Genomic DNA, 25499 nt, shown 5'->3' on the forward strand with positions numbered 1-25499 from the left:
TGTCCATTCCAGGTTTTGGACGCGGTTATGGTCCAGTTTGCAGCTGAGGAAGATATCCTACTTCTTCTAGCTGGCCGCCCATGGAGGCTTGCCCATCGGACTGTGGTTGGAGCAGATGCGAGTGGAGGGGCAATGCTATTGTTGCTCTGCTGGTTTCCTGGGGACGATCCCTCACTGCCTTTGGAGCTGTCGTAGAGTAGCGAGGTAAAACCAGACTGAGAGTGAAAAAAAAAAAAACAGCTATCGCTTCACGTCAAACGACGGTATTACATTCTCCAAAGCTCTCCCTCACTCCCTCTCACTCAACATACACTAGGGCCCAGGACAAATTGTCGGGCTGGACCCCCCCGAAGGTCTTTATTCATAGCAGAAAAACTGTTACAGACCTTCAGCATAGAGCTGTCTCGTAAATTTCTATATCTAAAACGTGAAAAGAATTCCTTCTTTTACAAGAGCTTCAAGCCCCATTCAAATTGGCAACATGCCACTTGTCTGAAATCTAGACTAAATCCTATTACAAGCCACTAGAGGGCCATTCTGGAGTCTTCAAGGCTCTCGGTCACTCGAACCGCCTCCTGGATGCTTGTCAGGCTCCCATTTCGCTTAGGAAAAATAATCTTTGCTAGTACCTGCAACAATTAATTAAAGCGCACCACCATGGTACCCATTAATTGTTAGCGCTTTGCATGCAAATAACACACTGTGGACTAATCCTAGTCACGGTGGGCGTCCCCACTGAACACATGTGCACATCTAAACAAATATATATACAAATAAATATATATATTTTCTCTGGTTGACCGGAGTCAACACTCTTGATTATAATTAAAGAGCTTTGACTAAGGGTCAAGGCGTCTTAATTATAGCCAAATCTCTCCAACCGAAGTTGGCACATCTTGGTTAACCGGGGTTAACCCTCTTGGCGCATGCCAAGTCTTGTTGACCGAAGTCAACACTCTCTGACCGCAGTCAGGTTTACTTGACTGGAGTCAAGTATCTTTGACCGTAGTCAATCCTTTGACCATTAAAAATAACTCTTTGACCGTAATTAACACATATAAAACTCTTTAATTATGATCAAATAAATGGTCAATTGTACTTTGACTTAGGATATTTACATTGTGGTGACATCCCCTCGGCTTCTATTCAGTTGACCTCAACTGAAAAGCTTCCTTGTAAACATCCAAAAGCTGTGGATGATCGGATAACATGTCTTCATCCATCCACTTGGCATCTAATGCCGTATAATTCTTGAATTTTACAAGATACCTGTAAAATTCCTTACCCTGAGGGCCTTTACGTACAATATGGTACACAATTTGCTCTGGCTGAAGGACTTCCTCCAGCTCATCCACTTCTCGTGGATCTTCTGATACTGGCTTTGTAGGCTCTGGTCCCTGAAATTTCTTTAGAAGACTCGCATGGAATGCATTGTGAATCCTCCAATGCTCTGGCAATGCTAATCTGTATGCAACCTCATTTATTCTTTCTGTAACCCTAAAAGGGCCATAATATCTGGGAGATAACTTTGCATACACTTTCTGTTTGCCTTTAAACTTGCGGAGCCTAGCTTTTTCAAACCTCAAAAGTATCCAGTCCCCTTCCTTGAGATCTAGCTGTCTCCTATGTTTATCTGCAGCCCTTTTATGTTTCTCTTGAGACCTTTCAATTGCTGTCCGGACTTGGCTGTAAGCTGTCTAGAGGTCTCTTACAAACTGATCAGCTGCAAATATTTCATCTTTAGTCCTCAATATAGGTGGCAAAATCACCTTCCCATATATGACTTCAAAAGGGGCTTTCCCTGTAGAGCTATGTACTGTATTATTGTAAGCAAACTCTACTAATGGTAGGTACTTTTCCCAGTCTGAACTTTGGTCACCCACGTAGCATTTCAGCATATCCAAAATGGTAGAATTTGCTACTTCACTTTGACCATCTGTCTGGGGATGGAAAGAAGAAGAAAAATTCAGATTCGTCCCCATGTTATCAAATAAAGCTCTCCAGAATAGACTGGTCATTCTGGGATCTCGATCACTAACAATGGACTTAGGCATACCATGATGTTTAAAGATTTGTGCCATGAACAGCTTAGCCATATGATCTGCCTTTATGGTTTTGCGAACCGGAAGGAAATGAGCTTGCTTGCTGAATCTGTCTATGATAGTCCAGATCCCATCATTCCCTGACTTTGATCTCGGCAAATCAAAAATAAAGTCCATTGTAATACTTTCCCATGGTGCCTGAGGCACGGGAAGAGGCATAAGTATGCCAGGTGCCTTCCGTCTATCATACTTCACTTTCTGACACGTAAGGCATTCTGTAACAAACTGATGTATATCTTTCCGCATTCCTGGCCAAGAGAAATATCTCTCCAGGGCTAGAGTTGTTGCTGTAATTCCTCTATGTCCAGCATAGGGAGGTGCATGGCATTCCCCCAAAATCTTTTTCCTCATCTCCTGGGTGATGCATAGACAATCATCTTTCATTAAATACCCATCTTTCAGGGAATAGTGACTGGTGGATTGGCCTTCTTGCAGCTGCTGTAAAATTTCACCAAAATCAGAGTCATGAGCATATTGTTCCCTCATGCCTTCCAGGTCCTGATGATAAGCAATAGTTACATTATTGACCTGGGGTCTTCGGGACAAGGCATCTGCCACTCTGTTCCGAATTCCTGGAGTATGGACAATCTGAAAATGATACATTGACAGCATGTTTGCCCATTTCATATGCTTCTCTGAAAGCTTGGTCTGAGTCAAAAAGTATTTCAGACTTTGGTGATCTGTTTTGACAGTAAAATCTGCACCCAAAAGATAATGTTTCCATGTATGGATGGCATGAATTACAGCCAATAACTCTTTCTCATAGATTCCTAAATATCTTTCCGCATCCCGAAGTCGTCTGCTTTCATAGGCTACTACATGACCATTCTGATGCAATGCAGCCCCAACACATTCTCCACAAGCATCACAATCCACATCAAAAGACTGATACAGATCCGGAACTACCAGGATAGGCTCTGTAGTCAACTTTTCCTTGAGTGTATTGAATGCTTTCTTCTGTGATAATCCCCATGTGAAGGCTGCATTTTTCTTAGTGAGTCATGTAATGGAGCTGCGATATCAGCAAAATGTCTGATAAACCTTCTGTAGTAAGAACACAAGCCTAAAAAGCTTCGAACTTCATGCACAGTTTTCAGCTCTGGCCATTCCTGAATGGCACGGATCTTCGCTGGATCCATTTGTATCCCATTCTTGGATATTATATGCCCCTGGTAGTGGATTTCTTCCAGGAAGAATTCACTTTTCTTGCTGTTTGCATAGAGCTGATGATTTCTCAGCTCTTGAAACACTATAGCAAGATGTTCTCTGTGCTCTTCCTCTGTCTTAGAAAAAACTAAGATATCATCAAAGAAAGTACCGGTAAAATGCCTGTACTTCCGGAAGATGCGATCCATCATTCTATTGAATGTGGCTGGAGCATTTGTCAACCCAAAAGGCATCACTAAGTATTCATACAACCCGAATGTAGTGCGGAATGCTGTCTTGTGCACATCCTGAGGTTGTATCCTCACTTGGTGGTAGCCACTCTTTAAGTCTATCCTGCTGAAAACTGAAGCTCCATTTAACTGATCCAGGACATCATCAATACGCGGAATAGGGAATCTATTCTTGATGGTCATTTTGTTTAGTGCGCGATAATCAACGCACATACGGAATGAACCATCTTTCTTCTGTACTAGCAGTACAGGGGAACAAAAAGGAGACGAACTGGGCTGAATCAACCCTTTGGACAGCAAGTCCTGTACCTGAGCCATAATCTCCTCTCTCTGAGTCGCACTGACTCTATAAGGGGGTTTGTTTGGTGGTTCACTACCAGGCATTAACTCTATCTGATGATCTTCTGGTCTTTCTGGGGGTAACTCCCTTGGCAAAACATCAGAAAAGCAATCTTTAAAGTTTACAAGAAACTGGAACTTATTTTTGTCTGCATCATTCATTTCAGCATGCATATCATTCTCTTTTTCTTTTACAAAAACCATGTACGCAGAAATTGCAGACTTTATTGCTTTACTGCATGAAACATCAGATACAATGGGGATAGTGTCCCCTTTATTCCTGGCAATTAGACGCTGATGTTTCCCCCTATGCACAAATTCCAGCACTCTTTCAGGAAGAGTCAACTTCACTGCCTTGCGGTGAAACCAAGGCATCCCCAAAACTACATCATAATGTTTCAGTGGAGAAATGAAGAAGTCTTCCTGATCCACATAACTTTGAACATGAAGACGGAGCTTCCCTATCAAGGGAGTAACTGGCACAGGATTCCCACAAAACATTTGATCGGCATCCAAAGCTCTGCCTAACTCTTCCGTCTTTATTCCCAGCCTCACGGCTAGATCCTCTGATATGAAATTATCAGTAGCCCTTGGATCAAATAAAATTAGCGCTTGCTGGTCTCTAACTTTGCCCCATGATAGCAGCAATTCTCGTTCTTCTGGGTTCAAAGCATGACCCAGTATATCAGGAATTCCCCCTGCCATTGGCTTTTGCGGTCCTCGTGGCTTCTCTGCCTCTTTTCCCTTCGATGTTGAAGGCTTTTCTGGGCACTGGGCAGCCACATGCCCCTCTTTACCGCACCTGAAGCATTTCCCATCTCTACGGAATTCCGCTATCTGTTCAGGGGTGAATAGAGATTTGCCCTTATAAGTCTTTGAGAACTGAGTACCCCTCGGCTTCTGAGGCTGAAACCCTTTCTTTTCAGCCTTAGGGGACTCTTTCTTTTCTGATTTTAGAAAATCAGTTTTCTTTTTATCAGCACGTCCTGCATGCAAGGATGGCACTGTAGATGGATCTTGTAGCGGCACAAGACTCGCTACTGAGGCTGAATGCATAAGATCTTGAATATTCTTTGCCCCCAAAGCATTCACTACTGCCTGAATTCTTGGAGTGAGACCTGCTCTGTACTTCCTCATCTGGGTGCCTTTGGAGATCTTTTTGAACGGTGCAACCTGCAAATAAGCATCCCAAAACTTTTGGTTGTACCCATCCACTGTATCTCCTGCATCCATGTGCAAGCTGTCCCAATCTTGAAGAACATGGTCTCTAAACTGTTTAGGCATGAACTACTGGTAGAAGGCTTTCTTGAAGCCCTTCCACTTTCTTGGGGCTGACCCATTTGTGGTCAGTGCACTCCACCATGCACTAGCCGTTGCTGTTAAGTGTAGACTGACCATTCTTAACTTGGAGGATTCTGAAAATTTCTCTGTACCGAATGCAGCATCAAACTGTCTGATAAACTACAATGCTTTGTCTGTATGACCATACTGTCCATTGTAGGTCATAAACTTGACAGATTTTCCTCCCTCTTTAAATTCCCTGGTCGCTTTGGAAGACTTTCTCTTCCCAGACTTCTCGTGTTTCCTTCTTTTCCTGGATGGTTTATCTGATATGGAAGAAGAAGACACAGAAGTCGAACTCGAGGTAGACAGTGATGGACTAGGAGATCGGTGATGATGCCTCGATCTCTTTTTTCTATGGGACCGTCTCCTATGAGATCTATGAGATCTCTCTCTCTCAGGCTGTACACGAGAATGTGCCTCCGGCATTGGCACGTCATATACTGGATTAGGCATAGCTTCTGGTGGAAACAAATGCTGAGCCCTGGGATCCCTTTTTAGATTTTCCAGCTCTTGTATACGAGTGCATACCATCTGTTCAAATTCTTGTTGAGTTTGCGGCACATTTCTCTGTCCTGGATGTACATCCCTATCTTGTGAATCCCACTGGATAGGTGATTGATCCATATTCTGAGATCTGCAGATTTCTCACACAGTGCGGGTAACTGATGCACACTTACCTTTGCTTTTCCAACAGAAAAGGTACCTCAACAAGAGGTGTTTTGCATTTACAATCTATGCCAGTACTGGATGTCAGTTCAAGGCATATACCCACACAATTGCCAAAGCATCAACAATATATATATTCCCCTTTTCTGACTGCTGCAGATGGCTTCAAAAGGCATCTGTTTCCCCTTCTCTGTGCACAAAGGCATGCATCTCTTTTATTTCAGCAAAACTCTGATTTTCTCTGTTTTCTGCTGATTCTCTGACAGTAAAATGATTACCAGATAGGTGAATATTAATGGCAAAAACTCTCTGTGTAACTCTTTTTTTTTTTTTTTTTTGGTGAACAGTGACCAGATGGGTAACTACTGGTTACATTAACCAGATCAGTCCTGTTCTGGTCTGGTTAGATGACTGTAACTTGGCCACTAACTGAAGCAAACTGGTTAACTGCACCAGTCCAGTCTGGTTAGGCTGTCCTCTGACCAAATCCCTAACCAGGGTCAGCTAACTGCAGTTAGCTTGAACAAGGTCACACTAACCACAGGTCTGCCAGCCTGGCTGGCACGTGTCAGTGTGCCACGTCAGCTCTGAGCTGGATGCCACATCATCTACCACCTGGCTAAGCGCCACGTCAGCAATTTGCGCGGTCTGCCACGTGTCCTGCGCCACGTCAGCGCCAAGTGTCCTGCGCCACGTCAGCACCTGCCCAAACCTTGGTCGTGGGCTGATCGTCGTCGAGCGTCGCGGTTTTAGTGTCTTTGGAGAGGCGATGATCTTCCGTCAGCAAGCGAATCAGTTAGCCGGTACGTAAAGGCGTCGCTGTCCCACCCGAAGCATCACGCACTTTACTTTTCTGCGCTAACCTTCAGCCCTTGCTTCATCTAACGATGAAATTAAACCAGACTCTTCCTTTCCTCTGTGCCCGCATACATAAGAAAGCCTCGATAGTTGTCGACAGAGAACTTCCCTACGCACAGGCTCCATGCTACCGGACGCTCAGAGCAATGTTGGCGGCAAATTCTTAGTCCCTATCAAAAGCATAGCCAACCTCAAGGGAGCTCCTGGAGTTTTACGCCTGTTCCCACCTCAACGTGGATACCACAAACAGAAAAGTGTACGCAGTCTACACTTCAGATGCGACACGCTTTCTTGATGACTTGGATCGTCACTGGCTTGTGCTTTCGTCGATCGCTTGTGAGCCTTCTAGCTTTAGATCGTCACCCCCTTCAAAAAGGAGGCGAGCCAAGCTCTGATACCAATAAAACCAGACTGAGAGTGAAAAAAAAAAAAACAGCTATCGCTTCACGTCAAACGACGGTATTACATTCTCCAAAGCTCTCCCTCACTCCCTCTCACTCAACATACACTAGGGCCCAGGACAAATTGTCGGGCTGGACCCCCCCGAAGGTCTTTATTCATAGCAGAAAAACTGTTACAGACCTTCAGCATAGAGCTGTCTCGTAAATTTCTATATCTAAAACGTGAAAAGAATTCCTTCTTTTACAAGAGCTTCAAGCCCCATTCAAATTGGCAACATGCCACTTGTCTGAAATCTAGACTAAATCCTATTACAAGCCACTAGAGGGCCATTCTGGAGTCTTCAAGGCTCTCGGTCACTCGAACCGCCTCCTGGATGCTTGTCAGGCTCCCATTTCGCTTAGGAAAAATAATCTTTGCTAGTACCTGCAACAATTAATTAAAGCGCACCACCATGGTACCCATTAATTGTTAGCGCTTTGCATGCAAATAACACACTGTGGACTAATCCTAGTCACGGTGGGCGTCCCCACTGAACACATGTGCACATCTAAACAAATATATATACAAATAAATATATATATTTTCTCTGGTTGACCGGAGTCAACACTCTTGATTATAATTAAAGAGCTTTGACTAAGGGTCAAGGCGTCTTAATTATAGCCAAATCTCTCCAACCGAAGTTGGCACATCTTGGTTAACCGGGGTTAACCCTCTTGGCGCATGCCAAGTCTTGTTGACCGAAGTCAACACTCTCTGACCGCAGTCAGGTTTACTTGACTGGAGTCAAGTATCTTTGACCGTAGTCAATCCTTTGACCATTAAAAATAACTCTTTGACCGTAATTAACACATATAAAACTCTTTAATTATGATCAAATAAATGGTCAGTTGTACTTTGACTTAGGATATTTACATTGTGGTGACACGAGGATCTGGATGGGAGCCCTCAGGATCATGACCCGTATGTAGAGTCTTCGGAGGGACTACACCTGGGGGATGGTGGCCTGGTCGGCTGAGGGAGGACACACGTACCAGATTGATGAGATCTCCCTAGCCTACCGGATACAGGGTCAGAGCATTCAGAGGATAGCGCTCCATGAGGCAGTCCCTCCGGATAGCCCAACTCCCCCTTCTCCTCCGGAGGACAGTGTTTGGGAGGTGGTAGCCAATATCACTGCGTGGAACATTTGGGTGGCTTGCTGCAGTCTCATGATGGGTGAGCATCTGGTTCCACCCTCGGCTACCCTGGTCGCCATTTGGCAAGATATCATCTACACTCTACGCTCCACCTAGGAGTGTGGGACTCCAGGCTCTAGAGCGATTATCGAGAGGCACTGCAGCGACCTCTTCAAATGAGCTTCTCCATGGCTCAACAACCAAGCACTCCCAACCGGCCTTGCCTCTAGCAAAAAGCTCCTTTATTCACCGCTCAAGGAGCTTCAGAAGACAAAAAGAGCATGCAGCTACTCAAAAGCCGCAACTTGCACGTCGTCATCAACCTACTACTCATTTATGCAAGGCTTGGCTTGCATGAGTTTTCTACATTTTCACTCCGCGAGGGATTCGCTGGTTGTATAGTCCCCCCATCTGGCTGTTAGCCCCTATACCAGAGATCCCCTGGGCAGTGAGCTGGGTTTCTTTGGAACAAGCCGGTTTTTTCTTTCAGCCTCTTCCTGGTTTTTTCCATACTCAGCACCTTCGGGGCTGCTGTTTTGTATGAAGTCTTTCAAGCATTAATAGAAGGTTCCTTTCTTTGAAAAAACAAAAGGGTGATAAAAAAGAGGAAGTCTATATGGATCAGCCTCAGGAATTTGTGATTGAAGAAGGAAAAGTTGGCCCATAAGCTGAAGAAATCCTCAAATGGATTGAATTGAGCTTGGTTCTCAAGGATAGATGAACATTTTCAAAATAAGATTCAATAAAATGTCAAATGATTATAATCTATATACAAAGAATGATGACAAATGCAATATAGTTCTCATTCTGTTGTACCTTGAGGATATAGTCATCACTGGAAACAATGAGGATCTGATGAAAAAGGCCAAAGATGACCCAAACAAATTTTCGACGTGAAACTTGGCTATATGTATTGTTGAAGTCTGAAGAGACAAAAATAGAATATTTATATCCCAAACAAAGTATGCAAACAAAATTATTAAAAGATTTAGATTGGGAGGGTTGCATGTCAAATACTACTCCAATGAATCCAGGAGAACATTAGTGAGGAATGAGGAGAATCTTGGAGTAGATGGTATCTTATACATGCAGCTAGTGGGTAGCCCATATTTGACCACAACTAGACTGGATGTAGGTTTTCTAGTCAATGTGGTTTCCCAATATATGACAAGGGAACACTGTCTCATGGATACAAGTTATATTAAGAGGTTTCTTAGATATATTAAGGGAACAGTGACTCATGGAACTGCATACAAGAGAATGAATTTTTTGAAATTGTCAGAGTACACTGATAGTGAGCTAGATCTCTGGATGAAGGCATGTTGACTTCTCAATGTTGCTTCAACGTTGGATCTAGGGTGATATTTTGAGGCACCAAGAAGCAAAGTAGTATTGCTCTGTTATTCACAAAAGCGGAATACAGGGTCCATTATTTCTGGTTATACTCCTTTTGCCAAAGTGTATGCTGATGATGTAAACCATTCAATTTATAAGTATGGATGTACTTCATTTTGTTTGTGAAAGCATAATAAAGATGTAGACTTTTCTGTTGATGCTTAGATAGAAGTTTGACGATTTTTCTTATTCTACGTCGCCTCTGTACGGTTTTGCAGGTTATACTTTACTGTATTGACAGCAACTGATAATATAAACACAAATGCAATTGCAAGCTATTTTTTCCAGAATAGTATTTTCGATGCCATTCTTGCTGCATTGACAGTGAAGGTCTCTGAGGACCGCAGGTTCCTCGAGCTGGATGCAACCCTTGTATTTATATTGCTTCTCCTTTGGAGAGAAAGTGAGAATATATATGCAGAAATTTTATCATCATCATCTACCTCTCTACTGCCTTTCCTTCAAACTGCACATTCACTCCTTTCCTTTGCAGAAAAATCACGAAATGAACTTGCTCCAAACAGCCCTTTGCTAGCATGGCCATTGACTGAAGCAATATCCAGTCTTTTTGGAAACCTATTTGGATTCAGATCTAAATCTCAAACGTTGGATATTATGGAGAAGAATCATTCGGAGGGATTATATTTGAGTGCTTCTATTGCAAGTATCAGTAGCCAGGAGGAGTTCTGGCTATACACAACCTCTGGAGTAGTCTTGACATATTTTCTTCTCTACAATAGTCCACTCATGAAATCGAAACAGGTAATGCACTTAACTGTTACAGAAATGTATGCACTTGGAATCACATATTTAGTGTCCACAATATATGTTTCTTTCATGTGTTGCTTGCTAGGTTTGGTTTTATGTCTACTTTCTTACTCTGGTCACCTAAACCCGAATACTCAACTGCATACATTCTATGGGTACAGAGTTCAGACTGAATACCATTCTTCAAAGAAGATGGAATACTAATTTTTTGTCAGCATATAAAGAATGAATAATTTTCATGGCATCCCAGAACACAAAAACATACATCATATATCTTGCTTTTTTGCCCATTTGATCCCCTCGCCAAAACTGGACTTTCAAGGATAGGGATATACTTTTACTCCTCTCTTATGTGTATACATGACATCAAATTTTTTGATGATTGCTTCACTGGTGACATTCCCTCAACATAGGAATCACATTTGTTGAATAGAAAACAGGACTGCAAAAGGCCACTGAGCTCAAGTTTGGACCGATGAGATGCTCTGTCCACAACTGTTTTGAAGCAGCAAATGGATGCTGTGAATGACTTGGGTTGCGCTGCATTCAAAAGGCCTGTAAGAGGTTCTCTAAATTCCATTGCAGTTCACAGTGGCGTATTGTCATATGACTTACCACCTAGAAAATGTTCTTCGAATAGGCCTTCTGAACCTTGGATGAAACGACACGAAGCATTAAAAAGATACTAGCACTTGATGAGAAGGCAAATGTATAGCAGTTCATTGTGCACTTAACTGTATAAGGCCCAGTCTCCACCTTTATCTGAGTTAACTACTAAGCAACAACTAGTTATTGCCATAGAGCACCTCCCTTTCCTAATGGGAAAGTGATAAATTTTAAGAAAGATGTGCTGACACTTGCCATCCTGGTGACTCGCTTTTCCTCGATGTCAGCCCAGCCACCTCCTTCAAACACTTCAAATATGAAGTGAGTTTATAGGTCTTCTCTAAAATCCACGAAGGTACAGCATGACCCATTTCCTGATCTGTGAACCATTATCCATAGGAGGTAAAGAGATCAATCTTACTCTATACAAGGCTCCAGTGTCTCATGGGGAGTTATCTAGTAACGAATAGATGAGGTTTTGGCAGGCAAAGTTGAATCCATTTTCCGAGTTTGTGTGGTTTCTGCATGTAGACTAATGAACTTAAATGTCTAGGGAAGAATGAAGATATATATGACTGCCATCCATACAGATGAAAGGGTATAAGCGGTGGCCACGACATTTTTTACAATGGTATTAGAGGGTTCCTCCTGCAGGGTCCTGTTGTAAATGTGTAACTTATTCAAGTGTCGTCCTCAAAATAAAAAATGTTGCAAAAAGAGCTCAAAAGGTCCACATACATTCACCTGGATCATTCTAGATGTTCTCCCATCCATGATTATTGACAAATATTTCAATGGTTTGCAGAAACCTCTCAAAGTTGAAAGTAAGTTGTTCAAATTTCAATGATTGGTTCCCATAGAGCTGTTCATCTAATGGTTTCTACTATCTCATAGAGTGGAGGAATGTAAGTCAACTAATAAATGATCAAATCTGTTAGTACAAGATTTGAAATAAGGTAAAGGAGCCTCTACAAGATCCGCAGAGTTTTTTGCAAAGTAGCATCTTATTTCTGCATAATTTTGGAGGTCCAAATTGTTTGTCATCAGGTTATTGGTTTCCAGCACACTTATTGACATTTATGGCCAACATAGAAACACACGTTTTCATAGGAGTCCAACTTTTTGGAAGTCTCCAATAGCCTGCCTGCATAATGACTTTATTTCTTATGGAAAAATTTTTCATCTATCATTTACTTATCGAATTACGTACCTCCTTCAGCCACATCTTTTTCTTACCTACCAAGAAAAGGGATTTTGTATCTAAATGGAGGAACACATAGTAGAGCACTGTTTTTTGGTTAAATGTTAATAGGAATTACCCCAAGGGGAAACCCTGGAAACCCTGGCAATGCCCGCCTGAGATCTCAAATGCTTGAGCAAGAAACAAATACAAAATCTATTCTATTGTAACCTTTCTTGACATCCAAGAGTAGAATGGCTAACCTCTCGCCACTCCGCATAGCCCAATTTTAAGCCTCCCAAAATGAAATTATTAGAAATGCTTTGGCCATGCATGAAGCACATTTGCATATCATAAATATGGATGAATGGCCTGCAAACGCAAACTGATAGCTTTAGCCAGAATCTCAAAAAAAATGCCTCAAAGAGTGATGGGCCTGCTAAAGTTTGGCATCTCATAGTGAGAGAGGGCTTTTGTGGGTGTGCTTGCCCAGACAGGAGTAAGTGTTCCGATTCAGTTAGGGACTGGCTCTGCCTGATCTGAGGCAAGGTTTCCCAAAACACAAGGCTAGAGTGGAGCAGCAAAATAGGCTGCCCGGGTTGGATAGCCAGGATTGGGTTAGCTTGGCCGGGTAACCTTGGTCGAGTCATCCAAGTCAGTTGTATTCCCTGAGAATATGCAGTTGCTATTACCGCATTCCAGTATCATTTTCTCTCTCTCTTTCTTGCATGCTTTCATACGCCACTCTCGTAGGCCTCCATTGGGAAACCAAATTTTTTCAACCCTCATTTGTGATAAGATGAATCTGACCCTTTGTAAGTGATCATGCATAGTACCAAAGTCCCAAAAACGATGCAGGGCTGATGTAACATGGTCCCCAATCATGTCCCAAAAGCAATGAGAAAGGGGGGTGTCAACCCATCTGAGCTCCGGCACTTTCCCTTGTGAAGGGTAAAAATTGTAGTTCTAAATTCCAATTTGGTCGATGGTGCATCAATTGAGACTTGCATATTTGGTTTCACAAATGTTAGAAAAGCCTACCAAAATCTCTGTTTGGCATCATCTCTAGCATGTATGTCAAGATCTGTTGAAAGAACGTAGGTATAAAAATCAGTAGGTATACGTAAGATGGCATCAGGATCTGATTGTAAAACCCCCTCGCGAAAGTCAATAAACTGAGAAACACTTTCTCTGCCGTATCTTAGGCCAAGAGTAGAGAAGAACTGTTTCTTTACTTTGCCTTCGGATCTGAGTCCGAAATGACTCTTGTGCATGAAAGGCATACTCTGCTATGATCCAAAAGACCTTACTGATGAGCCCTTGCTACTACAAGACATTGTGGAATCTAAGCATCTATAGACAGTTTTTGCTCTTCCCTCTGTAGGGCTGCTAACTGCAGATGGAGGCCAACCTCCCATCCAAAATCTCATGTCTCAGCAATGGAATGGTTGACATCACTAATTCCAGAGGGGGCTTTTGCCACAAGTGAATGAGATGGCACTCCGGAGGCCTTTTCTGCATACAAGGCATCCGAAATCTTGATATTGGCAGAGCGCCCTCTCAAGTGAGGCTCATAAAGCATCAAAACCACTGGAAAGTGATCCGAGGTGAAAACTCTTGCGAAATGCACACCACAACACCCTCCCATGAAGGCAAGGTGGGAGACTAGGAACCAAGAACAGAACATGACAATGACGGTCATCAAAACTGGGCATGCCGGTCTAGAACTAGACATGGTTCCCACACAATCTCAAAGGCAAGTGAACATGGCTCAGAGGCTAGCGAGCATAACATAGAAAGTTTATCTAGCATGGCTCAGAGGCGCATCATGCATGGATGCATGACCAACTCAGAGGTCTAGGAGACCAATGTACCAACATCCTGGAACTCTCAAGCCAGGCCTGATAAACAAATAGACCTATCAATGCCAATACATGGCTTCTACAATACATCCCCGTCTTGACTCCAGGGACTAACTAGAAACATGGAGTCACACATCATAAAAGAAATTCATCATTTTAGGAGGACAATCCAAGACAGAGGACCTTTATTAACTCTGCAAACATTCATTTTGGAGAGACTACTCAAGGCAGAGAACCTTTAACTCAAAAATATAAAAAATATAAAAGATTTCATTCATTTTATGCATAGCAAGGGTAGAGAACCCATGAGCTCGAAGTAGCCACTGCACAAGAGTGTGCACATCCTATGCAAAGAGGTATGTCGGTCAAGAACCAGGCGAGAATACCCTCGAATGATGTGTCGATGAAGGCCATAGGAGTAGCTACCAAGGGACATCACGTCATGACTCTCAATATGCTGATCGGAGAGTCACTGAATGCGCAAAAGAGGCTCAAAAAATGAGCGAAAGTGCTCATGGGAGCTGCCTAGTTGAAGATGCAAATTGTGGGCAGCTCAAATCAGATTTGTGAGCACCAACAAATTGGGGGTACCCGTGAATTAGGAGCAAAGTGAGGGCAGCTCAGCTCAGTGGCTCATGCGCATTTGGAGAGGCAATGAGTAGCAGAGAGGCGCAAATCGAAGCAGTCACCGAAGTGTATCGAGATAAAAAATGATATTTGATTGTTCGGGATAGTCAAACACCGCAATATCGCAATGTCGGAGATGACGAGGTGTGAAAAGAGTATTCCCCGTTGTTGGAAGCCTCAAGTCAATGTACCGGAGTGTCAATACAGTCGAAATGACTTGTGGGTAAGCTCAGGAAGCTCAAATCACTGGTGGAGGTCACGGGAGTCCAAATGTGAGCAAAAAATGCCAAAAAGTAGCCTAAAACTGCTCGGAATCACCTTCTGACAAGTTGTACAGACTCCTGGCACTATCACGCATCCGCCTGCAGAGGTCCGTTCGGACGTCCATACAGCTGTACGGACAAAAAAGCGAAAAAAACTTCCCCCTTGATTAATGGTGCGGGACAGGGTCGTTTATGTTTGGGTAGTGCCAAAATGTCAAAAAATGTCAAAATTAGACCTCAAAAGGTCAAAAACAGCTGCTGGACTGCTCCAAAACAAGTTTTTGGCGACCAACTGATGAAGAATGTCCGCCAATGCTGAGGGAGAACCACAAACTGTGAGCTGAACTCACAAATGAGGACCAGGAGCAATCACTAGGACATCGGAGGACTTGATGGCGAGGCTAAGGAAAGGGAGGCTCTACCTTAGAGGAGAGAGAAGCTTCCATTTGTGGGCTTCTCTCATCCTCTAGATAGAGCAAGAAGAAGGGGAAGGTAGGAAGGGAGGCTTTGATACCATATGAAGGAACATGGTGGAGAGAGAGAGAGAGAGAGGGTAGGCTAGGGAGAGAGGAAGTGATACTCAAAGAGAGACATAATGGAATGGAAATGAAATGACTATAGTAGTGAACCAAAATGAAAGTACTTACATGTAGAAGAAAGAGCTTGTAGCTTGATACTTGATTGATTTGACACTAGACAAGTACAACTCTTATATAAGAGCACACACACACATATGAACACCTATGTGGGATAACTCCCAATATGACACATGGCATCCATAGGACTCACTAGACTATAAAACACCCCCTAGACACCTAGTACACTCATTTTTTACTCACTTTGGCTTCATATTCCAACAGGGTCACACTAGAAGACTTCTTGGACCTTTTCTTCTTTGGGAAATCTGTAGCAAAATGCGCAGAGGTTCTGCATATCCGACATTGATCCTACCTACCCGTGACCTCCACTCTTTGTCGAATATAGATCCGTCTAGATGCTAGAGCATAATGTGGTCATAAAAAATGCAAGGATCAAACTCGATGACCCTAACTCTGAGAACCCCATCAAATCTGATTGCCTCTACTATGGAAGAGGGTAAATCAGGGAAAGGGGGGCGGGGATCTCTGTGATTAGACTAAAAGAAGCTTCAATTGTGGCGAGCAGTCGATGATAAACATGAGGCAAACCAGAGAATTTGATGAAGAGTGAAGTCGCCTGCTTGTCCTCCTCTGCAGGATGGAAGCCTAAAGACAATGGTTTGAAAAAGATCATCCTGGAATCAAGCACCAAAGGGCTAGCCTTGGGCATTGTGCTTGCTACTGTAGGACAATCAAAAGCCACCTGAAAGAAACCTCATTCCAATAATCAAACATTAGAAACGCAAGGGTTGATATTAGGAAGTAAGGCAGCAAACATCCAGGTTTTGGCTTGTGATCTAGAAGGATGAGGCCCATGAATCTGCCCAAAGAGGGTGGTGGAGCTCTCAAACTCCACAATGCACATTAATTTGAAGTTGCAACAACTTGTCTTTAGAAAATATGCATGTTCTCATGGCTGGTAGAAGTGGTCGAGGATCGACTGAATGGGTGGCCATTCATCAATTGAGGGTGGAGGGCTGACTCAAGCAATGAGAGAATCCGTTCTCTGCTTGAAAGAGAGGAAAGGAGGGGCTGAGACTAAAAAGGGGCAAAGAGGAGGGGCTGAGAGGAGACGAGGAAGGGGAAGAGGAGATGGAGAGGGCAGACAGCACAGGCTGAAGGACAGGAAGTGGAGGAGAGAAGCAGGTGAGTAGAGGGGCGGAGGGGCAGGCAGGGGGGCAGAGGGGCCAGCAATAGGGGAGGGCAGTGGGGGAAGAGAGGACCGCCAGGGGGGGCAGGCAGTGGGGGAGAGAGGGGCGGGGAGAGCTACTAGGGAGGGCAGGGGGAGCGATGGGGAGAGATGCAGCTCGGTTTGGTGGGCTTTGGAAAGTTTATTAAGATAAATTCAGTTCCTTCCTTGGTTAGAATTTGTTTGTTAGTTTTGCAAGCATTGTTTAAGTTTGAACCATTACAGTAAGCCCTTTGTTTATTTTCCAAAGAAGTAAGCCCTTTGTTTTGGATTGTTATTTGTAGAAATTTTTGGGATGAGGTTATTCCAAATAAAACAATGTTTTATTTGTTGTTGTTTACAAATAAAATTCGCCATTTAACCATTTTGTTGATCCTAAAAAGCCCTTTGTTTCAAGATAGATTAAAGTATAATGGTCAATACTTGTTGCTTAATCTTGATATGTTATTCTATACAAATTTAGAGAAGCTCTTCTATAAATTTCTGACTGTTTGAATTTGTTTTTCTTTGCTTCTTGTTTCCACTGTGCTATCCTCACATCCACTAAGGGTTAGTGCCCAATGTATTTTTGATGAAGCTGGCCATATACTAGATTTAAAGCTTAATCCTTCTATGGATCAATCCCGAGTGCATAGCCTCAAACCTAGAATGAATAGAAAAAGTCCTGGGATGCATGTGATTCTCTAAGTATGGGAAAGTTTCCATTGAATCAGTATGTTGCCAGCTATAGTGAGGCTATTCTTTAGTTAGGAAACCTTGAGTTTCATAGAATTAGGGGGTTTATATGTGGTCTTAAAGATGACTACAAGGTAGAAGTCTGTAGAAATTCCCAAAGAACCTTGGATGAGACTATTAGGTTTGCTTAATACTATCTTGACTTTGCAGGAGAGTCTAAAGCCTAACTGAAAGTCATGTCTTTCAAGCTGGTCAAGGTACCTCCCTCCTCCAATGCCATAGAGGAGGTCAAGCCTAGCCATGACAATCTGCGCCGTTCAGATGGCGTGGTACCAAAGTCTCTGACTCTCTGGAGATTAGTGACCACCTAGAAGACTACATTGATCTATATAGTGATAGCCCAAAACTTTGCTAGTACGATATCATGCGAGACCAAACGGCTTCTTGTTTGTAGATCATTTGAGCAAGAAGTATAACCTGGAGTCTCTCTACTTGGAACCAATCTGTCTCTGATAAGTTTATCCCCGGTAGGGATTTTGTTCCTGCTAGGTGGACAATTGAGTCAAAGATGAGATACGTGATGGTTGTGATGAAGGACTCAAGCTCGCTAGCGTATAGGTCAAACTAGGTCGGTGGTAACGGACAACCTTGTTTGATCCCAATCGTGCTCATGATCTCCTCTGTCCACCCAGTCGAAGCCCTGACTGTGCCTGATACTGGCTCATATAGCATTTAAATGTGTGCACTCGTGTGTGTCTCCTGACTTTGCCTAATACTGGCTCATATAGCCCTCCATTTTCAAAATCTTACGCACCTCTCGATAGATGCATTCTTGGATTGTGTGTTGCCTCCAGAGGGTCATGGATGATGGATAAGCAGCAACTTGACATGTGGTTCAGCATTATTATAGTGTTCTGTTTGCTGCCCCTTCTCCTTTGTTAGTGGAGGCTGATGCGAGGGATGGTCTTCTTCGTCATGTTCATCCAATTCTCTGTCATGAGCTGCCATTTACAGATCAAGAGCTGAAAGGCGCCTTATCTAGATAGGGACGCTCCAAATCCCTGGGTTTGGATGGCCTCACTATGGATTTTTTCTGAATTTTGGGATAAACTCAGCCTTGTTTTACTGTACATGATTAATGATGCCTGTCTCTCTGACTCTACGCCTTTTTCTTGGAAAAAAGGCTTGCTGTGTTTGATTCCCAAGAAGCCTTTATGCAAGTATTTGTCAGAATGGCGGCCAATCACTTTGATGCGTGTGGTTTACAAACTCATTTCCAAAATGTTGGTATTGCGTATATATTATGTACGTCGTGCATCTTGCACAATATGGGTTTGTACCTCGCAGGCAGATTATGGATAACATTGCCAATGCTTGTATTGGTATTCAATATGCCAAATATACCCAATGCAGATTGAGATTGAAAAAGCCTTTGATACTGTTAGATGGGACTTTATTGCTGATGTCATGCAGCGGTTGGGTTTTGGACCTAAGTCACAAAGAGTGGTTTATTGGCTTTATGAGGGTGTCACTGCATCTTGTCTTTTATCTGATGCCCTTCTCTCCATGGACTTTGGGACGGGGCTGTCCCTCAGTGCGTTACTTTTTGCCATTGCCACTCATCCACTCCTGATGTACATGGATGATTTAGTTTCGCACCAGCTTCTGCATTGTATTTATTTTTCTGGAGGTGCTCCTTTTGTTAATGAAGCCTATGCAGATGACTCCGAATTTCTGAATCGGATATCCGGCATCTAATGCAGGCTTTTGACTTGTTTGGTCATGCAGCTGGGTTACAAGTCTGCAAAGACCAAACTCCTGCCATTCCACGAGAGAGATTGGCATCACATTTGATGGCCTGAACGTGTGTTGCCCTTTGATTAGGTTGTGTGCCATTTAGGCTACCCCATTGGTTGGCATATTTCATTACCACAGGAAAGGCTTTGGGTACTACAAAAACTTTTTCATAAGATTGATAATTGGAAACTGTCTCCATGGCCATTACATGTGCATCTTCAAATTGTGCAGTCTATTACCATGGCCTATGTGCAGTTTCATTTGCCACTTATCCCTTTGGTCTTTTTAGATATTGAGAAATTTATCTCCAAGTCTATGGAATGCCTTTGGCACATTTAAACTGATCATAAGGTGCTTCGGCTTCTCTGGACTATGATTACTTTTTTAGTTGGTGTCGCTACTAGGCTTGTTGATCCTCGGTTGCCTGTGCTTGAGATCTAGTCTACATGTCTGACTATATCCAACCCTACTTTGAAGGCCCTTGTTTCCTTAAAACTTGCTACCAGAGGCAAGAAACATGCAAAGCACAGACTGAAGATACAAAAAGGCACAATAAATGCGATCAAGGTTATCATTTATGTAAACAAATATTTTGGAGATTTGAGAGGAGGAAGTTAAAGGCAAGCCCTTATTGAATAGGTAAGGTTGTGAGAGGAGAAGGCTCGATTGCCCCAATTGAAAGATGTGGAAATGATAGAGCAGCGACAAGAATTTCAATGTTCGGGACCACTCCATAGGTTGGTTGTGCTCACAAGAGTGTTGTGACAATATAGATTAATTAATGATATGCTACCACCCCTCATCTTCTTGTGGCTCTCTAGAATTGCTATCAAGAAGTTGCAATGCCAACCTACTATTTGGCATGCATCCTAGGCTCCAAAAGGGATGTCAAAGTTGAGGCAAGAGCAAAGCAAGATTTGCACACTTTGGACATCAACTCTGTCTATGAATGGGAACCTCACTAAAGGAGGTATTGTATCCAAATGGGAGGGAAAGAAAAAGTCTTTAACGTCCACAGGAGACCAAAAGCTCTACGGGACAATAGAAAAAGAATCTAACACAGCAGCTTAGGGAGGGCACGTGGCAACTCCCAAAGAGTATAAGAAAGGAAACCAATAGAGGTAACTTCTTTAAATGACAATACCTTACCTTTAAATGAAACCTCTCAAGATTGTTGCTGGTTTGGGGTGGATCTGTTACTTGATGGGGCCTTCTATTCTTATATCCGAAGCTATGTTACATGAAAAGAAGGCTTGTCTATGAAGCGAAAAGGGAAATAAATAACAAAGGTGAGCGAGGTGCGATGATATTGGAAATTGAAAAATCAAAAGACAATGAAGAAAAAGGAGCGAATGAGAAGAGTCAAAGCAAAAGGGCCAAATCCTTGTCACAGAAACAGAATTCCATTGATGTTTGACAGATTCATGTATATTCCCATCATTGGTGGATAGAAAAAACAAAATTTATCAAAATGAAAGAAGGGCAAAGCCAAGACAAGAAAGTAAGGAGGGGGTGGTGGAGTGCAAGAGCATAAGAAGGGGAGGGGAAAATAATTACATGAAACTCCAGTAGAGTAGGCCACTGATTACAAGCACTCTAGCCAATTTTTAGTTCCAATCACTAGCTATCAGTCTCCTTACTTCTCAGCCCTAGGCTACTTGCCACCCCCTTTAGCTCACCTCCATGCTGGTCTCCAATGTGCCTTAAAACCCCCCTTCAGCTCAAACATGTCTCTAGAACCCAAATTGAGTCTGCGAAGCCTCCATCTTCCTTTGTACCTACCCACAAATCCTCTTTCTTCTCTGGTGACAACCAATCCTATACCATCAATATTTCAACGCCATTCCAAAGAGCAACTCTGCTCAATTACAAACGTTTGGTAGACTTGCAAAAGGAGCGATCAAACAGAATGAAAGAAAGCAGAGAGAAGAAAAGACACATCGTTGTGTATTGCTTGATCTATGTTGCGTACATATAGCCCAATCCTTGAAACAGCTTGCAGCTGAGGTGTGGCAGGCGATAGGAGGACTGGCTGAAGAAAGGAGAGTTCCATGCATTACAGGGATGCAGTTATGGACCACTAGGGCCACCTGTTCACAAAGATGACAAGTTTTTGAGCTGAATGTGATTTGATCAATCCTGTGAGAATGGTAAGAAGGAAAGGAGAGGTATCACAGGTCAAGGGGGGGCTAGGGACAGACAAAGGAAAGCTGAAAGTGGGAAACTGAAGGGTGGGCTTAACAGTTAGGGAGGGGAGGGAAGTTGTGGGTTGGCAGGGCGGGAGAAGGGCGTTTGTGCAGCTAACAAGGTGTGACAATCAGCTTGAGGATGGAAAGGCCAGGGAAGAGGACAAGAGGCTCTTCAGGGAAAGGACAGCAAGGGGCAATTGAATGTTTATGAAGGGTAAAGCAAAGTACATTTGTAGCAGCATGAATATATTGGCATAAAGATTTTGTTGGAGAAGTGATTAATACCACTGGCATTGTTAGGGCTTTAAGAGAGAAAACTCTTGGGAAGATACAGACCTGGTACTTTTTACAGATAGTAGGAAAGAGTTGGGTGTAATTACAGTATCATGTTTATTGCATCTTTCCAGCTGGCCAGCTGGACACTATCAAGGCATCAGCATGGCTCTCATAGGATCAGCTACCATTAGACACATTTAGCAGTTTCTTCAAATCAGAAATGCATTTGGAAAATCGTGTTTGAACAGGTCAACAGTTGTCCGTGGTCTCTTACCAAATTTGAGACCATAAGTTTTAGTCAGCAAGATGCATATGTCAACAGTTGTCCGTGGTCTCGTAACCGAATTTGAGACCATAAGTTTCAGTCAGCAAGATGCATATGTCACAGCCATAGTGGTCCCAGTTCCAAGATCTACAACTGCAATATGCTTGATATTGATTTAGGTCCACAAAACCAAAACAGACTTGCAAACATGTTTGCAAGCTTGTATCTTGTGGAGTTTGCAGAGGTTTTGGGTAATTATGTTTAACATCATGGTACATAAGTTGTTGAAGACACCTATGGCAGGCTGACATAATTTGGATGTTCTTCTCAGTAGTGAATAAGGCAAGCGAGCCCACTTTGCCTACTATCTGTAAATGAACGTGTATGGAGGGCAAAGTAAAGTATATTTGTCAAATCCTACGTTAGCAGCATGAATAGATTGGCATAAAGATGTAGTTACAGTGTCATGTTTATAAGACTGGCTCGCTCGTTTTGCTTTACTTTACCCTGCATACACTTAAAGCAATCGAGCCCACTCTTTACCTACAGTAATTACGGTTTCATGTAATTATGGTATCATGTTCTAGCATGTAATTAGGGATAAAATTGTTCTCTTCATAGATCTAGTCAGTGCTTGAGTACAACATTGAACTTTCAAGCATCGAAAGAGTGCATAGTGCTGAAGGTGCTCAATAGACCAAACTACCCAACGATTTTTCAAAATGAGAAACGGCGAATGCTTGGAAGATTTCCCCCAAACTTGATTATGGATATGGAGTCTCCCATACTTAAAGACGTTGAATTGACCTTGTATTGCTTCTATAGAGATGTTTGTTAGCCTTAAACCTTACTTTAGGTCTTTTTCAATGTTTACTCGCTTTTTCTCATTCACTTATTTATGGCTGCTCGATTTTCCTCGCTCGCTTTATGGTAATCATCTTCTCCAGGCTCTCGGCTTGTGATTACGACAGTGGTTGCCACCCTGGACTTGTCAAGGTTCCTATATTTAGTGCTAAGTACTATGCCCTGTCTAGCAATAGTCTCCTCCTAAAATGCTACAAGCAGATAGCCTCCTGAAATTTTGAAGGAAGTTCAGACCCTGTATCTCCCTGTCCTATCTCCAGAAAGCAAAGGAAACATGGAGGATAATTTCTTTCTGGTGTTCATGGCATGCACAAGACATCCTCCTAGGAAATTCTGTATGCTTGAGTAGGCAGCTGTGGTTATTTCTGTCTTTTTTCATAAAATGTACATCGTATGATAATGTAATTTTAATCTTCTACGACAATACAATGCTTATCCTAATTCCTGTGTTGATTATGCCTGTAATTTATTACTAAGCACATTCTTCCTCATTTTGTATATTGGGCAGCTGTGGCCATCCAATGATGTACCTCCTCAAGGATCAGTTTCAGTGGCACAGTCAATATCAGCTGAATGGATTCAAAGTCTTAGATTATTTCTCTCTCTTTGTAAAGCCTCTTTCTGTCAGCTGCCTAAATCTGAGGCTACAGGGGTACTTCAAGCAAAGTGCTGCTTAAATCTTCTACGATGTTTGCTGGAAGCAAATGAGTTAGCAGAATATTTGGCTTTTTGTGACGTGGATGATTTCATGTTAAGGCCAACACTCAATGGATTTTCAGGAATACCATACACCATACCTTTCAAAAGCATCATATGTGTCATTTTAGACTGTCATGGAAATCTTCAGTACAAATCCAGGGAACTATATGGATGCTGATCTTTTCTATCGTGCTGCTATTCTGATTCCACTTAGTTTCAATCGTTTAAAGCTGCGAGGATGGCAGTTGTCATCTCAAAGCATTGATTGGTTGCGTTTATGGAAAGGCCTACTACACATCTGCAAATGGGCTGGAGATAAGACCAGTTTTCAGAGACCTGGAGTTCCTGAATTAGCTGAACTTGTTTTAGGAATCATAGAGTCATGTCTTGGAAACAGTCAAGATGTATGCTCAGCACCAGAAGAAAGTGAATGTCTTCATGCTCTTATTATGTCACATATGGACTCCCTTGATACCCTGGTGGAGACTGCGGTGCTGATTCCTTTTGGAGATATTAAATATGCAGTCAAAGGCCCATCACATCTGGTAAGAATAAAGAATTGGAATCAGGCATGAGTGCATCTTAGTATGTATCTATAGACATATATATGTAATCACACACACATGAATAAACGGGTATGTGCATACACATGTCACACACTTCTTTTTTTTGGGTGAAACACACATGTCACACACACACACATACACATTTTGTTTTGGGTCTCTCTCTCTCTCTCTCTCTCTCTCTCTCAAACACACCTTTTTTTTTTTTGGGTGAAATCTTTGATTGATTATATTATATGAGTAGCGACCTCAAAATAAGGTGCTACAATTACATCAACTGAAAATTTCAGTATATGCCAAAAAGACCTCATGATCTATGCAGCGGGTCTGCAAGCAATCAAAGAAAGATTGCTGCAGAGAACGCCTAAAAAAGCCAAACAGAGAGAAAGTAGGATCACCAAAGACTTTACAATTCCTATATATCCATAAAGTCCATAGTGCCCAGTAGCAAACCCAAACGAAGAAAAGATGAAACTCCAGTCTGGACAGCAATCTTTGCTTGGGAATTCTTTGAGAGCTGAAAGCATTCACTGGTCGAAAGTCTTTCAGCCTCCCTTGGCTTTACAGGAACCTCGACGTTGCTACTTTGTCTCGTTTAAAGGCATCGCCTCGGTTGCTGATGTTATAGATGATGCTGGTACTGTGCTCCCCTTTTCTCTAGTAGCCACTACATATGGATTGGGCTCTCATTATCATCCTTTGCGGTGACAAATTACTTCTATGCTTTCGCCTTTTGTTCTCTCTCAAACACACATAAACACACTTTTTTTTTTTGGTGAGAAGAAATCTTTTATTGCTGTAAAATAATTACATTCATAGTTACTTCGAAAATGGAGTAACTACTACTCAACTGAAGATCTCAGTATAAGTTGTATATACATCCTGATCAATATGACTGCTCATATCAAATGTTTTACACTCAATGTCCAGGGGATGTGTGACAGTAGGAAATGGAAATCTCTGTGGTTGTATATCAATAGATTTCAGCCAGACATAGTGGCATTACAAGAACACAACCAACATGTCTCTGCAGGAAAGACAGGACACTATTGTGGCTATGATATTTTCTATGCTGGGGCGCACTCTTTCTCAGGGATAGTCCTTCTGATCAAACATGAGCTTCAACCAGTTATTGCTTTAAATGACAATAAAGGCAGATGGCTTGTTCTTCAATGCATCATTCGAGGAGAGGTGTTTGAATTTGCTTCGGTTTATGCACCTCAATCCTCTAGAGAAAGAACTGCAATTTGGGATGCATGCAACAATATCCATGGAGATATCATGCCTTTATATGTGGGGATTTCAATAATGCTCCACAATAGGGTGACAATACCTCCAGACATACTCATGTGTTAACCCA

The 25499-nt window shown here is 42.5% G+C and overlaps 1 protein-coding gene across 1 annotated transcript in view; it reads left to right on the forward strand.

The window, feature by feature from the left end:
* Positions 1–25499, forward strand: part of LOC147883139 (uncharacterized) — a 121075-nt gene that overhangs the window by 63847 nt on the left and 31729 nt on the right. Inside the window, 3 exon segments of the mRNA XM_087400052.1 lie at positions 9897–10440; positions 23386–23702; positions 23704–24121. Of these exon segments, the coding sequence (XP_087256178.1) occupies positions 9897–10440; positions 23386–23702; positions 23704–24121 (1279 nt within the window).

The sequence above is a fragment of the Dipteris shenzhenensis genome, chromosome 28, assembly GCF_047967505.1.
Source record: "Dipteris shenzhenensis isolate YYH24624 ecotype China chromosome 28, Dip_SZ_1.0, whole genome shotgun sequence".
In the NCBI taxonomy this organism is placed as follows: domain Eukaryota; kingdom Viridiplantae; phylum Streptophyta; class Polypodiopsida; order Gleicheniales; family Dipteridaceae; genus Dipteris; species Dipteris shenzhenensis.